We start from the raw sequence: 21,969 nt of genomic DNA, 5'->3' as shown, positions 1-21,969 counted from the left end.
AATAAAAGAAAACGCCATGATGTCCTGCTTATTAAGGTTATAAAAAAAATAAAACAAACTTGATAAACACACTGTTTTTGATTTTGTAATGTTACTTTTTTTTCACATTGTCTACCGGTTCATAAAACCATAATAATTCTAATATGCTTCACTAACAAACTAGGGAGGCATACCTACCTGAAACTACCTGTATCTTTTTTATATACCTTTAAATGGAAGTTTGATACGGTCCCTTACTACTTAATTTAGAATTAATATCTTTCCAAATGACCTAGTAGGTTCTTTAATTTACTTTCATGAGTTGTCAATAACGCTGGAAAATTTGGCCAATAATAAAGCACTATCTATTTAATTTATATAATATGTCTATATAGCAGAAGTAACATTGTTTGTTTAATAAAGGCTACAGGTTTGACGTCAACACACAACCACAATGATAGTACTGTACTACAGTAGATCAGATCAAGAATTTTACTTCAAACCCAACACACATTTTGGAAGGACTACAGAAGTTGGAGAGGCACTTTATACAAGGACCTTTCGAATTGTGATGGTCTGGGATCTAGCAGTTACTTTACGTAATCAAATGTAATCAATTAACCATATGTGGTGACATTAGGGTACTTCAACTTGTCGCAACCTAGGAACTTGTGTACATACAGACATGTGAGGGCATTTGGACTTGCTTCCTCACTCGATTCCTTAAGACTGGATTCTATGTCAACCAAAGGGATTGTTCATGTGTCGCAATTCAAAAGCTCTATAATGTAAAAAAGGCCTCTCCAACTTTTGACATTTAAATAAGATATAAAATAAAAGTACTATACTGTATATCCTCTGGTATAATCCCATCCACCTAGAACAGAGAATTGGGCTGACTTTGAGAAAACAAAAAGTTGGTAAGCATTTCTTGTAAAAACTCATGTGAACTAGAGACAGGCCTACATACATAGGAAAAGTCAATACTATGCCCAGGGATATGCCTGGGAAATTAGACATAAAGTAAGGGATGGGATTTGACCCGAAGTGGGATTATACCCGAGGATACGGTAATAGTAAATGTAGACGAATACCAAATATGGTATGAAAATAGAAACCTACACATCATATCCACACAAATAAAACCTCGGCCACAAATCAGTTTGATTTACAGCCATTTTTTTAATCCTAATTAAGAACTTCAAACTGGCTGCCAGTCATTAAAGAGCTATCTTCTTTACTATTGTGATTTTTCACAAACTAATTAGCCTGTTAATTGAATAGTAAACGATAATTGCATTTGTTTATTGAAAGACAAATTACCTGCTGTACGACTTTATAGTAAGTTTTTTAACTAAATAATAAAATTGTACGAAATTCTGAACTCCTTTAAACGGGAAAAACTAAAGACTCCAAAAACCAGAATTTTTAGACCTCAAAATAATTTCCTACTACTGTACAAAGAAAACAACAAAAAAATTATTTGTTTATTATTCAGTACACTTTAAATAACCTTACTGATACTAAGCAAGGATTACAATCAACCAATGAGAAAGAAGTAAATAGTGTCTTGTTAAATCAATAATATCATAGAGACATTTTTATGATCACATACTTCACATACAAAGATCACCTTTTACAATTATCACATGGACAGAACATACACATTCGATTAGTTACTTATTATGAAACATTTTTTTTAAATAAAAAGAATAAATATTTAAGGGTTTTCCGTCAGGCTTGACCATTTCACAGGAGAGTAGTACTTTAATAATAAGAATAAACAGGTACAATAATTAATTTGTAATTCTATCAGCTCATTTGGAATTCACAGGTTGATCCAAATTTATTTAGTCAGTTTGCGAGTTGCCTCACACCGATTTGGGTCGGCCTACATAGTAAACAGGTTGATTAAAGTTTATGTTGATGTCAGTTTGATAGTTGCCTCACACAAACTTGGGACGGCCTACATAGCAAAGCATGTAAACCTATGACGTACTGTAGCTTGTTCGTGTGTGGCATCATTTGGGTCTTCTAACCATAAGGTGTATACCTCCGTGTTCTAACAAATTAGCTTGTTAGTAGAATAGCAGCCATCATAGAAAATAAATTTTCAGATACAAATTGAGGTCCTAAATCAAAATACATAAAGAATATTACAGGTACAATTACAATTAATTACAATTGAAGATGCTCTCCAGGTGGAATGCCATCCTGAGATGAGTAGTAGTAATTAGTCTATTTCATTTACTTTACAGTATATGTAATTTTTACTTTCTATGGACCAGAGATTCCGAAATAAAAGATTGAAATGAAATGAAATAAACAAAAAGTGGTGTTGGTAGTATATGACTGCAGCTTACCTAGATTGGTAAACATTGGTCTAGAACAGTGCTACAATTTGTAATATAAAAATTCATTAAACACTCCTATCCGACAATAAATAATAATTTAATAATTCCATAAAAAAACAATTTTGATGATGCCCATGAAACAGTTATTGAACCAAAAACAAATTACAGTATAAAAGTTTTCTACAGTATGTATTGTAACCTAGAATGAAATGGTATATTCTATTTACAGTACAGTAGGCTGAAAATAAAATTTAAAAATAGTACTGTAATTACAGTTGTTTTTAAAGCAGTTTAAAGAGTCCTAACTGTATTCATAAACGGTAATTCCACAGAAGATTAAACCAAAGTATGTTGGTTGAAATATAAGGTCAATTAATTTCAATATATAGGACTTCATCGTAAATGGTACGTTCTGTTGACTTGAAGATTAAACTCTCTGTTAAAATCAGGTTGGTTGAATTGGAAATAAGGTCTAGGCTAAATGTCAACTTGCTATTTTAAAGTTAGACATCCTCATCGTAAAATGAATTCCATAATCCAAGTACAGTATAATATTTAATAAATCACATTTTATGGTAACATTTAAAAATGCCTGGAGAAATACTATATATACTGTACTGTACTTCTCTAAAGCCTTGTCTGCACTATCAACCTTATGTAACAACAAATGTGATGTGCCCATTTATGGACATGATGATGTCATATCACTACCATCTTTGGAAATATCACTACCATATTTAGGCACATCACACCTTTTTTGTCAAATTAGTTTGATAGTGTAGACAGAGCTTTAGAGTTTAGTGCAAAATAATGACCATTTCCTTTAACCAATTTAATAATATGTAATAATTTGGTTATTTTTTCTGCATTGTTATGAATTGATTGTTGCTGGCTGTATTTTTTATTTTTGGGATACTTATCTTAAACTTTAGGTCCATATTTTAATTGAATGTTTAACTTATGATTGGTGAGTATATAAACGGTGGCTGACATGGTTTGTCGCTGGCCGAATACTACTTTTTAAACTTTAGCTTTATAGTTCAATTGAATGTTCAATATTAATCATCAAAAGGAAAACAAATTATCGTGGTCTTTAGGAATATTCTATCTCATATCTTAATCTTAATTGGCAATACCTAGAGGGTGAGCTCGCTTCGCCAATCTATGTTTTCGCGGTACATCTGAGCATCTATAGGTGGAGATCTTTACAATAGCATTTCCAAGTCAGAATTAAGCATGACTTATAGATGTTGCCAGCGCGGATCACCTAACCCGTCATGACAAGTTCAAATCTAGTTGACAAATTGTAATCAAAATGTTCAAAATTTCATATCTTCTGATTTGTGTAATATTGATTCTAATTCTAAGAGAGTAGTGAAAGCACTTGACCCGTCAAAGCACTTCACACCAAGATTGCTGACAACTAATAAGAAGATTATCGTTATAAATCAATTAATAAAGACGATGTAGTCATAAAAATAACATTAATTTACATTTTATAACATATTTAGTTAATGATTGTTATTAATATCATAAGATGGTAATATTAAAAAACAAGCAAAATTATTAAATTAATCCATTTTTTCTGAATTACTAGATTCAAGTTCAAATTCCACAAACATTTATTTCATTATACAAATACTGTACAAAGCAAAGAAGAGTACCAACCTAGAAGTACTTTATTATTAAATAATGTGGTGTTATTGACAAACATCATAATGTAAAAATATGTAAAATGGTAATCTATTTATTCATCTTAGCATACAGTAATGTGTGTATGCACAGACTCTGCATAAAATTACAATAATTAGGTGAGGCTACACATAAATCATTATCTCATTGTTCACAAACAGTGAAATGAACTCAAGCATATTATTTATAGCTTTGTATAAACACATTAAGAGCCATTGTCTGTAAGAATCAAAGAAATATCAAAAAGAGTGGCAGACTCAAAAAAATGGATTTCTTTCAAATTTTGCACATGGCTATATATGTGTTGAGAGAAATCAAATATGAAGTATTTTTTTTTTCACACGTATATTTCCATGGCAACGGCCAAATTTGTGTTTTTGACAAATTTTGTCCTTTTTTAAGGTTTTTTAAAATGGATATTGGTACTACTTTGATGAACGATATTTTTGTTTTGTTCATTTAATTATAAAAAAATAATTAGTGTATGCATAATAACAATGCATTGTGTACCTGTTTCAAATTTTTTTATTTTTTTTTATTTCATACTTTGGGAGATACCATTTATTTAAAAAGGGGTGTTTTTCACTTTTTTTAAATTGTTCAATGCAACTAAACTTTACTTCACCATAACGCCCAAAGTGGTGTATTTTTTTAGCTGATTTAATACAAATAGGTAGTTCTAATGTTTAATAATTGATTTCTAAAATAAAATACTGGGGTAAATTTAAAATCTACAAGCAGTGTTGCGAGAAACATAGGCATTTTTATAAAAAAAAAACATGGTATATTAGTAGAAACATTTTATTTTCTTTGATTATTTGATTTGAAACTCATTGGTCAGAAAAATTCTTAATGTTTTATATAGTTCTAGTTGTGTTGAGAGAAAAAAAATTAATTTTTAATTATAGATTCTGTAATTCCCAGTTTTAATGTCATTTTATAGGTTATATCCTCTGGAAATTTGAATAAATTATCAGATCGTTGTGAATTTTAATCTTTGCAACAGATTACTCCTCTCTTATTTTGAAGCTCCTCTTTCATTTGTTTACTTCTTTTATTTGCTAACCTAAGCAGATCCCACATGCCCATCTACCACCACTTTCGACAACCACCCCTCCCCCCCCCCCCCCACCACGACGACTATAACCACAAAAAGATAAACTGCAACACTTTGGTCGATCATCCACTATAGAGTGTCAAATGCATGCATTTCAAGCACCACCCATATTGCCGCTAGTATCGCTCCAATGAATAGACGGATTCAAACTCCTCCATTCCACCCTGAAAATGCTAAAAAATACTAAACCACCTGATTATAAATAATAATAGGCCTACAATTATAAGCGGCCACTTTTCCAGGTCCCAAGGGTGGCCACTTACGGGAGGTTCAACTGTATTTAAAAAAACAATTATCCTTAGTTACGCATAGAAACAGGTTCTAACATAACATAAATAATACATTTTGACATAACTTGACCCAACAAATGACCCTTTCACAAGGTCAGACATTTTCTGGGATTCACTGTAGATAAGTAAATTTGGGAAAAGGTAGTAAAGCTATGTTATCAATTGTTTGTAGTCATGAAACCCCATATTAAAAATATTGTACTTAGTTACGTATAGAAACAGTTGTATACAATACACTATAGGTAAAATGTTGATGTCATTTGACTTCAATATGTAAACATTTTTTTTTTCATGAAAACTCCATATTTAATTTTTTTTTTAAATATCATTAGTTACGTAAACAGGTTTAAGATAACACTAAAGGTCATTTTTTTACCTTTATTCAGATTCGTCAAGACTTTCTTTCTGAGATTATTAGGATTCAGTGTTTAAAGTAAATTTGGCAAAAAGTAGAAATGTAAAACTATGTAGAAAAAATGTTTTGTATTTATGAAAAACTCCTTATTTTTTTGAAATTTTTGCATAGAAACAGTTACTATGGTAAAATTTTGACCTCAAAATGAATGAATTTACAAGGTCAAGTTTGTCATTAATGGAATGCAGTAGAAGTAAAATTGAGAAAAATTACAAATGCAATCAATTCTTTGTATTTATAAAAACGCCATTTTTTACGTTTTTTTTTTAATTACTTTCCTTAGTTACACATAGAAATGGTTGCTAAGGTAACACTATAGGTAAAATATGAAAATTGTTGAGAATTGTTATGAACTATCTTGTAAATTTTGATCAAACATTAATAGTTGTAGTAAAGTGGGGACCTGTCCTGTTTTGCATTCTGACCCCTTTTGACCTCAAATGACCTATTTACAAGGTCAGATATTTTAAGAGGTCTTTCTGTATCTCTTTACACAAAATAGATTTAAAAATTTATAAAAACTATTGACGCAATTATTTCCAAGTTTAACATTATTTTCCATCAACTAAATATTTCAATGCAAAATACTGTTTTTCTGGCAATTAATTGAAATAAACCTGGCAACACATTCTCCTATTTTATCTAAACTATTCGTATGACTCTAGTAGCATTATGGCAAGCCACATATACATTTTATTATTGGATTAGCCATATTTAAATTGTGTTTCATGTGTTTTGTTTGTTGATATTTTGTTACATTTTTTGTATTTTTCGTATTTTCCTGGCAACACAGAACCTATCTACGAAATTTACCCCAGTGTTTTTTTCGTGATTATTGTTGACAAACCTATTGACTATCAAATTAAAAAAACCTCATTGATTTAAAAACACCTCTTTGGAAGTTATAGGTACGTTTATGAGGTATACTTTTATAAAAAAAAATATTTTTTAAAAACACCCCTTTTTAAAATAATGGTATCAACCAAACTCCATTTTGTAATTTCTTTTTTTTCTACATTAAATGGAACTCAATACATGTTGTTTACACTGCTATAAACAAAAACTGTATACTGTAAGTATTTTTGGTTAAAATAAGTATACAAGTTTGTACTTTTTCACTATAGAAAATCTGTGAAAAATGGCAAAAACATCAAAATTTGGATAATTGACCGTTGTCATGGCAACGGAGGCTAAAAATTATAATGAATGTTGTAGATATGCTTTTTATTGAAATGTCTATTCATGGTAAAAATTTGAGAGAAATCCATTTTTTTACATCTGCCACCAAATCTTTGATTTTTACAGACAATGGCTCTTAAATAATCTTAATCTTATGCTGAAATTGATTAATTCGGTAATAATAATATCAATAATATAATTTATTACATTTATATGTATACAGTAGCTTTGTGGTATTTAAAGTTCAGACATACTAATTTACTGTATATCATTCCATTTTACTGTCAACACTTTTGACAGTGTTATATACTGTATTAATGTATGACAGCATAATGTATGAAGTCCCATTACTGTCAGTGTAATCACATTAATGTATGACAGCATATCAATGTTGTACTGTATGACATCAAATTACTGCACGATATCACATTACTGCACAATAGCACATTAATCCACAACAGCACATTACTGCACGACAGCACATTACTGTATGACAGCACATTACTGCACGACAGCACATTACTGCACGACAGCACATTACTGCATGACAGCACATTACTGCACGACAGCACATTACTACATGTCATTGTCAGCACATTACTGCATGACTGCACATTACTGCATGACAGCACATTACTACATGTCATTGTCAGCACATTACTACATGACAGCACATTACTGCACGACAGCACATTACTGCACGACAGCACATTACTACATGACAGCACATTACTACATGACAGCACATTACTGCACGACAGCACATTACTACATGACAGCACATTACTGCACGACAGCACATTACTGCACGGCAGCACATTACTACATGTCATTGTCAGCACATTAATACATGACAGCACATTACTGCACGACAGCACATTACTGCACGACAGCACATTACTATATGACAGCACATTACTGCATGACAGCACATTACTACATGTCATTGTCAGCACATTACTACTGTACATGTAATTGTCAGCACATTACTACATGTCATTGTCAGCACATTACTACATGTCATTGTCAGCACATTACTACATGTCATTGTCAGCACATTACTACATGTCATTGTCAGCACATTACTACATGTCATTGTCAGCACATTACTACATGTCATTGTCAGTACATTACTGCATGACTGCACATCATCAAATTACTGCACATCAGCACATTATTGCACGAAAGCACACTGCTGTATGACTGCACAGTAATGAATGACTGCACATATACTGTTCAACAGCACATTTCTGAACAGTACTGTAGTACATTACTGTACAAGAGTACATTACTGTACAAGAGTACATTACTGTATGACAGCAAATTACAGTACAGCAGTACATTACTGTATGACAGACCATTACTGTACAAAAGCACATTACAGTACAACAGCACATTACTGTATAAGAGCTCTGCGTAAATTACTGTATTTAACATCACATTATCAAAATATGAATTTATTTCATCATAAACTAATATAAAAATACATAGGTAATGATTGGTGAGGGTGACCATAAGAGCATAGCTTGTTTTCTGTCATCTCAGAACATTGATACAGTAAACACATGTACCAGCACAATATGCGCGTATCACATCACTACAGCTCAAAACATTATACTGTATACTGAGTACAGAAATTTGTTTTAAGAATTAGCAAACAATAAAGTATAATAAAAAAAATTATAACATATATTTTTGACATGTTTTATAGAGTATCACGGTGCTGACGTCACGACGGTAGGTGGCGCTGCGTGGTTGCTAGCGCAACCAAAAATGCGTTCAGCCTGAGTGACTCCAAAATGGTTTGGAATAGGCTTATTGAAGTAGTCATTTAAAACTTAATAATTTTCAATAAAAACAAACTAAAATTTCAAAAGATCACTAAATATTTGTTTTTAATAATCTATTTATTCTTCAACTACAGTTTAAGCTTAAAAAAATCAAGCTAAGATACATAATTTGATAGAAATCAACATAGTAGCGCTGAACGCATTTTTTGGTTGGCTAGCATTAGCAACCATGCAGCGCCCTCTATCCTTGTGACGTCACACCGTGATACTCTATATGCAATTTGGCCATGAGATGTGTTGTGGAAGTTGGTCAGTATTTTTTGGAAATAAGAATACGTATTTCACACACACAAATTATTGCACAAAACTAAATGTACAGAACATACAACTGTCACTGTTATGTTAATGCTCTACAATATCTTTGTTGCGTTCAAGTAGCCAATGTATTATATACTTAGCAACATATTTTGTGCATAAATACAATCCGTGTTACTACTACGTATGTTAATAAGTCAACATTAAATTGCTCTCATTAACATACTGTGTTTTGTACGTTTCCAAGGTTTTTGAATATTACACAACTTGAAAATATATTGTGCAGGTGATGAACTGAGTGTATGTAATATATTTGGATCTAAAGCTCTGTCTACACTATTAAACAAGTTTGACAAAAAAATTGTGATGTGCCTAAATATGGTGTATGACATCATTATGTCCATTTATGGGCAAATCACATTTTTTTGTCAAATAAAGTTTGAGAGTGTAGACTGTTAATAATAAAAGCATTCATTTTATGTGGCAAATGGAACGTCCTACTGTACAACCATCACAGTCTGTTAAATTATCGTCTCCTTCGTCCAGTATATATACAGTATATATACAGTATGTACAGTATATGTACAGTATATGTACAGTATATGTACAGTATATGTACAGTATATGTATAGTATATGTACAGTATATATACAGTATATGTAAAGCATATTCTAATAATAATAGTTCTATCGTTTTATATTTTGAATAAAAATAAAAATTTAAAAAAAGGTGTTAAAGAAGCTGTTAGTGTTAATTATTTTGATGATGTCATTCCAAATCAACAAAAAATAAACATTCCATGATTGATTGATAATGACATTATACAGAATACATAATGTACAGATTCCTCTCTTCGTGTTTACTTATTTCAAACTAATTTTATTTGAGCATGATATTGTAAACTATAAACAAAGCAGAGAAAGGATTACATTGTTAGATAATTAACTAAATAATAAAATAATAAACAAACTGGTCATCTAAATACTCGTTTCCACTCAACTAATGCGAATGATTTCATTAGATGCTGTAAAGTATGGACTGAGTGCAGAATCTGTTTGGGCTTTAGCCTATTCTCATTCCTGGTTATTTTTTACATTGATGACCGAATAAATATTATTATTATTATTATTAAAGTAAACAATGGATACCCGAACAAAAAGAAATTAAAAAACAATTTCTATTTTTAGTAAACAAACAACAAATAAGTTCATAAAAAACATCTGTTTTCATAGAAAATCAAGTTTGATTGGCTGATCTGATTGGCTGATTTGTTGTATTATGTAATTTTTTTACTGATATATTTTATTGTTATCCTTTGTTATTAAAATTCTCTTCAACTGATGATGGGCTAGGCCGAAACATGTTATGTTACTATATTTATATTGAGGCAGTTAAACTTGATCTACTCTGCCTATGCAACTCTTTTTGATATCTATTTTATTTTCAGAGAATTCAATTTTGAGGAGCTACTGTAGTATTTGAAATCTCACCTTGTTCCCGGTTTTTTAGATTGTGGATCAGCACCGTTTTTATCCTGGTTTTCTTTATCCATCTCTTTCAAACTAATAATTTGTTTTTACCTTCTTGTCTTCTGTGATGCTTGCTGATTCTAAAAAGAAAAGCAAACATTGAATTAAAATTGTCTTTATAATCTCTGCCTACACTATCAAACTAATTTGACAAAAAAAGTGTGATGTGGCCAAATATGGTAGTGATATGCCCAAATATGGTAATGATGTCATAAGACATCATGTCACACTGTAACGTTTGATAGTGTAGACTTTATCAATGTGCAGTGAACATTGTATTTCATGTTGAACTGTGTAAAGTATAAACAATTGTTTTTGGTTTTTCTTCATCAGTCATATTTGGCCATCATTCTAAAACATGAATGTTGTATAGTAATTGAAATAATTTCAATTGAAACTATCAATATTGCGTTATTAAATATTTGACTATAAAGTAAATTTAATTCATCTGGTACCTAAAGTAATACATGACAAATATAGCAGCTTTGCTAAAAACATCTGGTTGAAAGAGAAACAATAAATTTAAACACACTTTAAAGCTATTTAAATCAATAAATGTATTCAAACACAGAAATAGACAGATCATTTGAAATTGTACTTGGACAAGATGTAATCATTTTAATATTGCATTCTGAAAGAAAAGAAAAGGCTAACATGTTGGATGCTGAGTAGTAAAATGGCAAGATGGCAGATGCTTTTATCTTATTCTTAACTGATTTGTATTGTATGGAGTGAGTGCAGAATCTGTTTGGGCTTTAGCCTATTCTCATTCCTGGTTATTTTTACATTGATGACCGAATAAATATTATTATTATTATTATTATTATTTTATCGCTACTGTACAGTGCAGGCTAGTTGTATTCATTCATTTATCTTTATATTTCGGAACACCATGATGACAAGTAATAAATCCATAGAAAAAAGATGTTTTATCTAAGAAATCATTGTATAGATATTTATATTGACAGTTCTTGTGTCCCCTGTTATCTGTCCCTGTGTCCCCTGTTATCTGTCCCTGTGTCCCCTGTTATCTGTCCCTGTGTCCCCTGTTATCTGTCCCTTTTTACAATGAGAATTTAAATATACTGTACAGTATAAGGAGGTTAAAGGAAAAAAAATTTAAAATGTACAGTACATGTATGAAAAATTATAATAGAAACAATTTAAATTGGTACACTGATATACAGTACGTGATAGAAAGCCATTTCAAATGATATCTCATTTTGATGCCAACTTAGAGCAGAGTAAAGTGAATTGGTGTGACTACTCATGCGTAACATGTGCATTCTTGCATGACATGTGCACTCATGTGTGACATGGAATATTTCCCAAGAGAGAAAAAAAATGGTAAATATTAAATTTGGTTGCATGTACTATAGTATTAATGAAGCAAATTTAACTGTGCCTATTAATTAAAAATAAATATACTAAATAATATCGCAGCTAAAAATATATAATTGACATGTTCTACGATACGAATTGTATTTTGACCTATTTTTATGAAGCCATTAAAATGTTAACGACCTGACATGGCACAACTTGATGATAAAGCAAGACGTAACTCCATCAACCGAGATATTAATTAAATTAGAAATTTATTTTTCAATAAATAAGAAAACTTTTTTACATCTTAAATAATTGGTTGATAAAAAAATTAGAAAAATGGTTAGTGACAAATTTTGGACCGTTTTCAAAAAAACAACTAAACTTAATAGCGAATATTAGAATTTGAATGTTCACTAAATCGAATAGCCTCTTTTACAGATCTACTGTACACTGCTAATTGCCATTGACAGGAACTGTTTACATTACTTGGCAAAAATATGGAAACTCCTACACAGTTTAATATCATTCTATGTTAGCTTCAGTAGAAATGTCAATATATTGCGCAGCATTTAAACGGCAAGTTTTGGCAGATAATAAAACTTATAAAATGGTAACACTGTTTTAATACCTCTAACAAGCTTGATCAAATCCTGCTTTATAAATAATAAGGTGTAAACCAATTACAGTGAGTGAAGCTATACTTTCAAGAACATGTACAATAGGTTTCACTAGACTTTTTGTAGTAGGGTCACCAGGGGTCACCCAGAGAGTAATTGATGTATGCATTGCTTGTATCCTTTTAGGCAAGACACTTTTACTTACAATCATTTGGCTCTCTCCACCCAGGTGTATAAAATGGGTACCCAGTTAGATCAAGACACAACCTTGCGCTGATTACTACTGTAGCTGCATTATTATGGGAGTATGTTTCCATACGTGTTTGATCCAAAATGACCGGGGTAATGATGTGCACTGAGAGCTTGCTTATGAACTATTATTATTATTATATTGAAGCAGGCAGAAACAAATCTCAAAAACAGATTACGGTATCCACAAAAGTGTCTGTTAGAGCCATTACTATTAAGCTAACTTTGTAGTACTGTAGTGTATACCTAAAATAATTTAATTTTATTGAGATCAAAAATAAGGTGTAGAATAACTGTATAGATGGTAGATTAAATCCAGGTATTGTAAGTTGCTACTAAATGCTACTGCACTAATTGAATATTATTAAAGTAATACTAATACATTATTTATATTAATCATTTTATCTATCACAGGTTTTTCAATTATTTGATCATACTACAGTATATATTCACTATCTATAATAATTCAATAATTCCTCTGACTTCTGGATTCAATTGGAAGTATTTCTGGTTATAAACCAGGCTTTCTGTAATTGGGTTATAAAGGAATTCAATTCATTTTTCTTTCATTTGTAATTTTGTATTCATTTTAAATGTGTTTTGTGTTTCGTTCCTTTTTAATGCAAAATAAATCCTTTAAATAAATAAAAGTAACTGATCCAAAGTCTTCCATAAAATAATAGTATTTACAACATTATTTTTTTTCTTTCTGAAAATCAAAGTACGACATTATAATATTATCATCATCTATATAATTGTACTGTATTTATAGTCTGAACAAGTCACAACCATGATGTGAATTGAATAGAGTATTGACCTTGCATCTACGTGACCTTTAACCTATTTTAATGCCTTTCATATTTTTTAGCTTCAAATTCCATATTCCTATTAGCTTTCATTAGGCTAATGGCGAGTACTACACACTATTTAATATGGTAAGGTCATTTGCTTTGAATATCAGAGACATTATGAAAAGTACATACTGAACATGTTTGCCGTTGTAGCATATAGCCAAAATGCTGTGCAGTAGTAGTACACAACAAATTATGATTTTTTAAATAAAATTAACAGACATATCAAACATTTATCAAATGGTATAGTGAAAAATGGAAATACAAAACTTTCCTACTCAAAATTATAATTGATTAGCAGTAATTATTGCTATCAAATTTTTTATTAAAAATTCTTGCAAAAAGTACATTTTTAGGCACACATTTATACACTACAGTAGTTATTACAGTAGTATAGTCTGGCATCTCATACTGATACTAGTAGTAGTAGTTTGAAGATGGTTGATATTACATATTACATATACAGAAAGCCCATTAGTCCAATTTTGGCAGCATTTCTGAATAATGTTTACAATTAAATTTTAATGAGTTTGAATTTTATGACCAAGAATTAAGGACAGTACAGTAGTAGTAAATCTGCCAAATTGTGTTGATGTGGCTGCATCACACATACAATATCTGATTGAAAACACATTGATAAACAAACAAAAATTGGAATTTAAAATGGTACTGATGATTGTCAACAACCTCATGCTCTGGACTTGAGTTTGAGGCACAACCCAAATTGAAGTTTGTTTGTTTGTTTGTTCATTTTTATACTGGGTAACCTCTTCAGTCAAAGACTGATCTCCCAGAGGACCCAGTTGGTGATCAGTGACTGTGATGTACTAATACACCGGGGTAACCCCCTTGTCGTCTCGAAAGATGTACTAGGTTCTTTAAAGTGCACACGAGCTAGTTGTGTACACTGGACCTACGGTTTATAGTCCTTATCCGAGAAGACTCGTTCTACCACCAGAACCATGGAGTGAGTGAGCCTCGAACCCTTGCCGATGTTATGGCTACGTAATTACGGTTCCACTGTCTTAACCGCTCGGCCACTCACTCACTCACAAGAAGAAAGATGTTCACATTTTGACATCGCAAAAAAGAAGGATAAGATGTGTCACCTACCTAAACGCATGGCTCATGGTACCACTATCTTGGAGGATGCTAAGGTTTGGATTATATTTCGATTTTTGTTCCCTCAAAGGAAAAAAGGCCTACGTTGATTTATTCAGGTACAGTAAGGCTACACAAACCTCTGTAAAGTTCTGTCTAAAAGTAGTTTGACAAAATAATTGTGATGTGCCCATTTATGGTAGTGATATGCCCAAATATGGTAGTGATATGACATCATCATGTCCATATATGGGCACATCACATTTTTTGGTCGACATAAAGTTTGATAGTGTAGACAGAGCTTTAGGTGCAAAAGCAAATTTTGTAGCTTTCGTTTACCAGTTAGTTATTAATATGCCTTTCAATGTTGGTAAACTACAGTAGTAAAGATCTTCAATTGAACAATTAGGATGTTTGTTATTGTTAACTGGAAGAAGTCTATTTCATACAGTAATAGTATACAGTAAGTGGTTGTAAAATATTAAGTTTACAGTACTAAACTTATTTCCAAGTGTTCCTTGAATTCATACACACCTTTCCTTATGAACTTCAATAATATCCTTTGACATGAAAACCAGGAAACCATAAAATTATGCTAGCTGTACAGTACAGTCTTTTAGTTAAAAATTAAATATTAATTCAAAGATTATAAAATATAAAGAATTTCAGTTAAATCCCTTTAAGTTGATAAATTTGTCCGATAACTACAGTATATCGTAATACATTTTGCAAGTGGACACTTTGTTGATATACAGTCAGTGTGTACAGTACTGTACTCAAGATGTATATACTGTACAAACATTCAATACAATAAAAACATTAAACCAAATCAGTGGCTTTAGTACAGTAGTCTGTAACGTGTGCCTCTTAAGGTAAACTCAGACTAGTCGTGTTAAAAGTTCTCGCAACGACCTAAAAACTACCACGCTATCGCAAGACGACTCGTATTGTCGGTATTTAACTCAGAAAGCACCGACGAGTCAAAACATTGTTGGGCCTTGTCTACGAGTTTTAGTCTTCGAGTCGTACTGTAGCACTAAAGCAAGTCTGTGCTCGTCAGAGAGAGGGCTATTATACGAAAAGTTAAAAGTTCTCTAATCCGTCGAGCACGTCCCATGGTACCACCATCATTTCGCTTACCTTAAAATATTTATCCTCTAGCAGTTTGACTCTACTAACTTGTTTCAGTGAATCAAGTAACCTCTTAACTATTGTACTTGATACTTATAATTATTGACCTTTTATACTGCGAGTCAGGTGGATTTATAATGCTTATTACATAATTACATGATCTAATCCTGTAAACAAACAATCAAATTTATTTTTATATTTATTATTAATGGATTTATTAATACAACAGCTAAATATCTAATTTACTTATTCATATCATACATAACAAACATGACTTGCGTCATTGAGCAGTATCCAGCAATATTATGAACAAATTACGAGATGAAAATATAGAAAAACATATTATATAAAATTGTAAATTGATTAATTTCCAAATCCAAATGACGTTCTTAAATCACAAATCTGTCATAATCAATTTCATTACCTCATAAATCAGTCATAATTTACCTTTCAATTTTTATATATTTTAGAGTTAAAATTAGAAGGAATATAATCAAGATATTAATACATCACATGCGTAGGATTGCCAAAATGTATCAAAAATCCCTGTAAATAGAAACTAAAGGATATTACACTCTTTGAATATAATAACTACATAACATTAAACAAACATACTTAAACTGTACAACCTCTATGATGTTAGAATTGATTTTGGAAATTGATATATCATCAGTGTTTTCAGATTATATATAATAATTACACTTTACAAGAATATTGATGATGATGATGATGATGAGATAATGATAATGATGATGATGATTAGATGATGATAAGGAGATAATGATAAGATGATGATATGATGATGATGTTGATGATGACGATGATTAGATGATAAGGAGATGATGATAAGGAGATGATGATGTTAATGATGACGATGATAATGATGTTGATAATGACGATGATGATGAGATGATAATGATGATGATGATGATGATGAGATGATGATGATTAGATGATGATAAGAAGATGATGAGATGATGATATGATGATGATGTTGATGATGATGATGAGATGATGATGATGATGATGACAATGATGATGATGAGATGAATGATAACGATGATATGATGAATGATAACGATGATATGAATGATGACGATGATATGATGATGATATGATGATGATGATGATATGATGATGATGATATGATGATCAAATGTTTGATATTACAGACTATAAAATAAGATGATGATAAGGAGATGATGATAAGGAGATGATGATGAGAAGATGATGATGAGAAGATGATGATGTTAATGATGACGATGATGATGATGAGATGATGAATGATGACGATGATATGATGATGATGATGATGATATGATGATGATGTTGATGATGACGATGATGAGATGATGATGATGTTGACAATGATGATGATGAGATGATGATATGATGATGATATGATGATGAGATGATGATATGATGATGATGATGATATGATGATGAGATTATGAATGATGATGATATGATGATGATGATGATATGATGAGATGATGATGATGATATGATGATGATATGATGATGATATGATGAGATGATGATGATGATATGATGATGATGATATGATGATGATGATATGATGATGATGGTATGATGATGAGATGATGAATGATGAGATGATGATGATATGATGATATGATGATGATGATGATATGATGATGATATGATGATGATATGATGATGAGATGATGAATGATGATGATATGATGACAATGATGATGATGATATGATGATGATATGATGATCAAATGTTTGATATTACAGACTATAAAATAAGACATGATGACGATGATTAAAAATATATTTTAATGAATTTTATTATACAATTTGTCATATTTTAATATCAAATTTAATTATAATTTTGAATTACATATGCAGTACAGTTTTTTTTATAATGTAAAGATGAAATTTAATACTGATTTTTCAATTTTAAATTAATTTAAAAAAAAATCAATAATCAACACAAGACAAGGTTTTGTAAATTAGATAATTTAGGTACGACAGAAAAACTGCATAATTATGAATAAATATCTATGGTCGTGTTCGTACGGTGGTTAAAATAAGCGCTTAATTTCACCCATGCCTCAGGTTATAAATTGAGCGTTGTTCGTACTTGAAATATTTAACCGCTTATAAATGCTTAATCGACGAATCACAAACCGGAAATTACGTTTTAAGGTCAGTTGTCTTTACAACCTACGACCCCATTTATTTCGCACACTAGTTTCGTGTTGTATATTTTCGCGCTCTTTCTTTACAATAACAATTACTTGCTACCTTTTACACTGCTTATCCTTGCGACAAACCTTATGCCTCTTAACGCCGATAATCCTGCCGAAATATGCCTTCTCCTGACGACCATTATTTTACTCATTGACGAAGAATTTGAGCCCAATGTTACACGACGGAAACACCACCGACCAGCGGCTCCCCGACCAGAGGCCTACTAAGCGGTCTACACCAACAAGGACAGCACCAGCTGACGATCGCTCTCGAAGCGTGTATGGAAGAGCTTCGTAGGAGAAATGACGGGCCTAGGCAGCGAACGTTTGTCAAAATTTGACACATTGCCTCTATCGGAGATTTATTATCCTCGAAGGCCGAGTATAATTGGATTATCGCTGAAATAACCTGCAAATTTGGTGAACATTTTACCTCGAATTTTTTGTAGCCTGAGGCAAAAGTTAATTGGATCACGCGAACGGAAATCGGGAATAAGCTGGTATTTTCAACCCCTACGAACAGGCCCTTAGGTATCATGAGAGACACATTGTATTAGGTTGCTCCTACTGCAGACAGTGATATCACACAATAAACTCACTGTAGGTGAAGATGACTTAGAGGATTACATAAACAACAAAACAATCAGCAGACTTCATATTATCTAGATATGATAATTAATGCTAATTGGCTTTTGATATGAAGGTAGATCATAGAGGGAAAAGTTGAATAACACCATGGAGGTATAACAAATTTGTATACGTTATATATTTTATACCTCCATGATAACACTAATAACAGGAAGAAAATCATTCAGCACAGATAATCTATAAATACTGTAATTATTAAAAGGAAACAAATTGTTTTCTTCTGTACACCCTATATTATTTTAACAATCTCTTCCTCTATCTATTAGGCTCTGTCTACACTATCAAACTTTATGTGACAAAAAAATGTGATGTGCACATATGGACATGATGATCATGTCATATCACTACCATATTTGAGCATATCACTGCCATATTTGGGCACATCACACTTTTTTTGTCAAACTAGTTTGATAGTGTAGAGCTTAATGTATTGTAGAACTGTATACCCTCCTCTAACTCACCGTACACCCTCTAATTACTGATACAACCTATGTGTACAGTCTGTACACTCCTATTTCACAGTAGTGTGCAGTACGTCATATAATAGTACACCTTATTAAGGCTAAATTTGGGGGTGGGATTATACTTGCATGCATGGGATAATAATTGGTCAATATGGAAAATTGATTGTATAACTAAAGTTTAGATGATTTAAACATGGAGTTGCTCTTTGACAGAAATAAAAGTCCATAGATGGACGCAATCTAGTCTGTAGGGAGTATATTTTATAACGCACTAATGCAAGATGTATTGTATCTTGGGGATACTAAATTACTTATTGCAACTGATCTACTTAATAGCCTAATTTAATAGTTTAATTAGAATAACAATGATGCGACAATAATTGAAAATTAGCTGTTATGCTGACTTCGTATTTAATCAAAACATACTGCCAACGTTTGCAGAATTTTAACTATTGGACACTGTATCCGAGTTTCTTTTGAGTGTGTCTAACTGCGCAAGGGACGCACAGCACATGTTGGCCGATATATTCAAACAAGGATACACAGTAAAGGAAAGGAAGATGATGCTGATGATGATAATAATGATGATGCTAGATTTTGATTTGATCTCAGTCTGTTGATAACTGCAAATTGTAGAAAAAAAAATTAAAATAACAGATTTGTTTGGAGTCAAGCAGGAATAATACTCGTATCCGGTTTCTCTGACCTCATTGGGTCAGACCCAACAAATCTTGCTTTGTAATTATATTTTCTAGTAGTAGAGAAAGGTAGGCTAGGCTGTGCAAACAAATAATAAAACATGCTGACAGTATCAATATTATTATTATTAGGCCTATAAAAATAGCAAAAACACCAACAGGATATTAATTAACAATAAATAAGCCTAAATTTAACCTTAATATGGCACATACATTTTAAATAACAAAACAAATCTTTATTACATTATCATAATGCATTGATGAGCTAGCTAGCTACAAACTTGTTTTATAAACAACAACCAACAGTACACACCTCCCTGGATAAAATGACAACCAAGCCAAGCTGCTTCGGTGTTCCTGTTTCTTGCTGCTAATCAGATGCGACGGTAGCGACCATCAACCGTGTCATGTATACACAGGCAAACAGTTGGAATTCCCTTGTATTAATGTCAATTTATATGCTCATAAATCTGCTAATTGATTCACTAATGATTGATATAACAAATTATTAAAATTTACCTGATAAATATGTCTTTGAATAATTTAAGTATTAGAGACAACCCTGTCCATAACGTCAACAAAACCAACTAACGATAGTCTGCTGCTCTGCTGCCTTGCCTCCCTAAAAATTCATTCATATGTCATTAATTCACGCCCTCTATAGTTTTTGTGGACGTATAATTATTTTTTATGCGCGCGATTCTCGGATTTTCCGCGCAATCCGGTCTCTCACACTTTATGCTAATGTGATTTTCCCTACGATGTAGCCCTAGCCTCATATTCCGACGTTAATAATACTCAAAGATATTATTATCATTAAAATAATTACCTGAGAAATAGTCTGTCAATCAGCCGGGATGGAAGTCTAAACCACCCAATCTCTGAGTATAGGCCTAACTGATGTCTTATTATTCAATTCAACTTTGTTGTCAAAAGTGAATGACTTTATTAAAACTACAAAATGGCCTATCAAAAGTTTGATTATTTTTAAAACTTTATTTTCATGTTGTGCTTGCATGCTTTATTAAAATCTTGTGCAAAAATCGCTCGAAATCCAATGAGAGTCGGGATCAATAAAAATAGGCGAGGTCTACAATTAAAAGTAAAAGCGTATACAAAAGTGCATAAATAAAATGGAAAGCGAAAGTCATAAGGTTCAAACAGTACACAACGAACATTTAAAGAGAAAGGATGTTGTGATTATGTATAAACCATCAATACGGAATTTAGTTTTAAAATACGATTAAAATAATAACACAACAACGGACATTGACAACTATTGTCTTGTGAACAGAATTGCCATTTGACAAGAATAGTGAATGAATTCATTTGTGGTTATCCTTGGCAATTTGGTTACAATGAGAATAAAAAATAAAAAAGGTAAACACTACTAGATCATCTCCGGCCTCTGGTAATGGTAAAAAAAACTTCTGCCCAAAAGTTAGTTCAATCGTAGGCCTAACAATTGTTCTCCAGTAAGTTCGTGACACATCCAATTTGCTTTCTATTCCAACATATATAATTAAGATAAGATGATAATCAAGGAAGAGTAAAATTACAATTTATTTTCCCGCCTTTTTAATTTAATTTACTCTTCCTGATAATCCGCGCTTTTTGTTGATGAATAGACAACAATCGTTATTGGTGTCGTGTTATACACAATCTGATCCTTACAAACATTTGATGTAACCTGTGACCTTTTTAAAATAACGGCACTAAAAGGAATGTTACATAATCATTATTTTGAAGAGTGGGCCAATAATCTAGACAGATAAGTCGAAATAATATTAGGCCTATATACTAATAATAATAACAACTTTAGGCCCTATTTAAAAACGAATGCAACACTTAATTGAATCACCATATTGGTGTTTTTCACAAGGCCGTTACTTACTATAAAACTATTTATACAAGTTATCATTTAGTAGGCCTACATGATTCAAGAACTATACACACAAAAAAAGAGACACAACTGATACAATTTAAAAAAAAAAAAACGATT

General features: G+C 31.5%; 1 protein-coding gene across 1 annotated transcript in view; it reads right to left on the bottom strand.

Annotated features, from left to right (window-relative positions):
* LOC140048552 (beta-arrestin-1-like) overlaps nt 1-20,579 on the bottom strand; it is a 45,409-nt gene extending 24,830 nt beyond the window's left edge. Inside the window, exons 1-2 of the mRNA XM_072093295.1 lie at nt 20,487-20,579; nt 10,622-10,740 (exon numbers count right to left, since the gene is read on the bottom strand). Coding sequence (XP_071949396.1) covers nt 10,622-10,683 — 62 coding nt within the window. The 5' untranslated portion in view covers nt 10,684-10,740; nt 20,487-20,579. The remainder of the gene's footprint in view (nt 1-10,621; nt 10,741-20,486) is intronic.
* Nucleotides 20,580-21,969: the final 1,390 nt, after the last annotated feature.

Source organism: Antedon mediterranea, chromosome 5 (assembly GCF_964355755.1).
Source record: "Antedon mediterranea chromosome 5, ecAntMedi1.1, whole genome shotgun sequence".
Taxonomy (NCBI): Eukaryota; Metazoa; Echinodermata; class Crinoidea; order Comatulida; family Antedonidae; genus Antedon; species Antedon mediterranea.
This window is presented reverse-complemented; position numbering and strand designations above follow the sequence as displayed.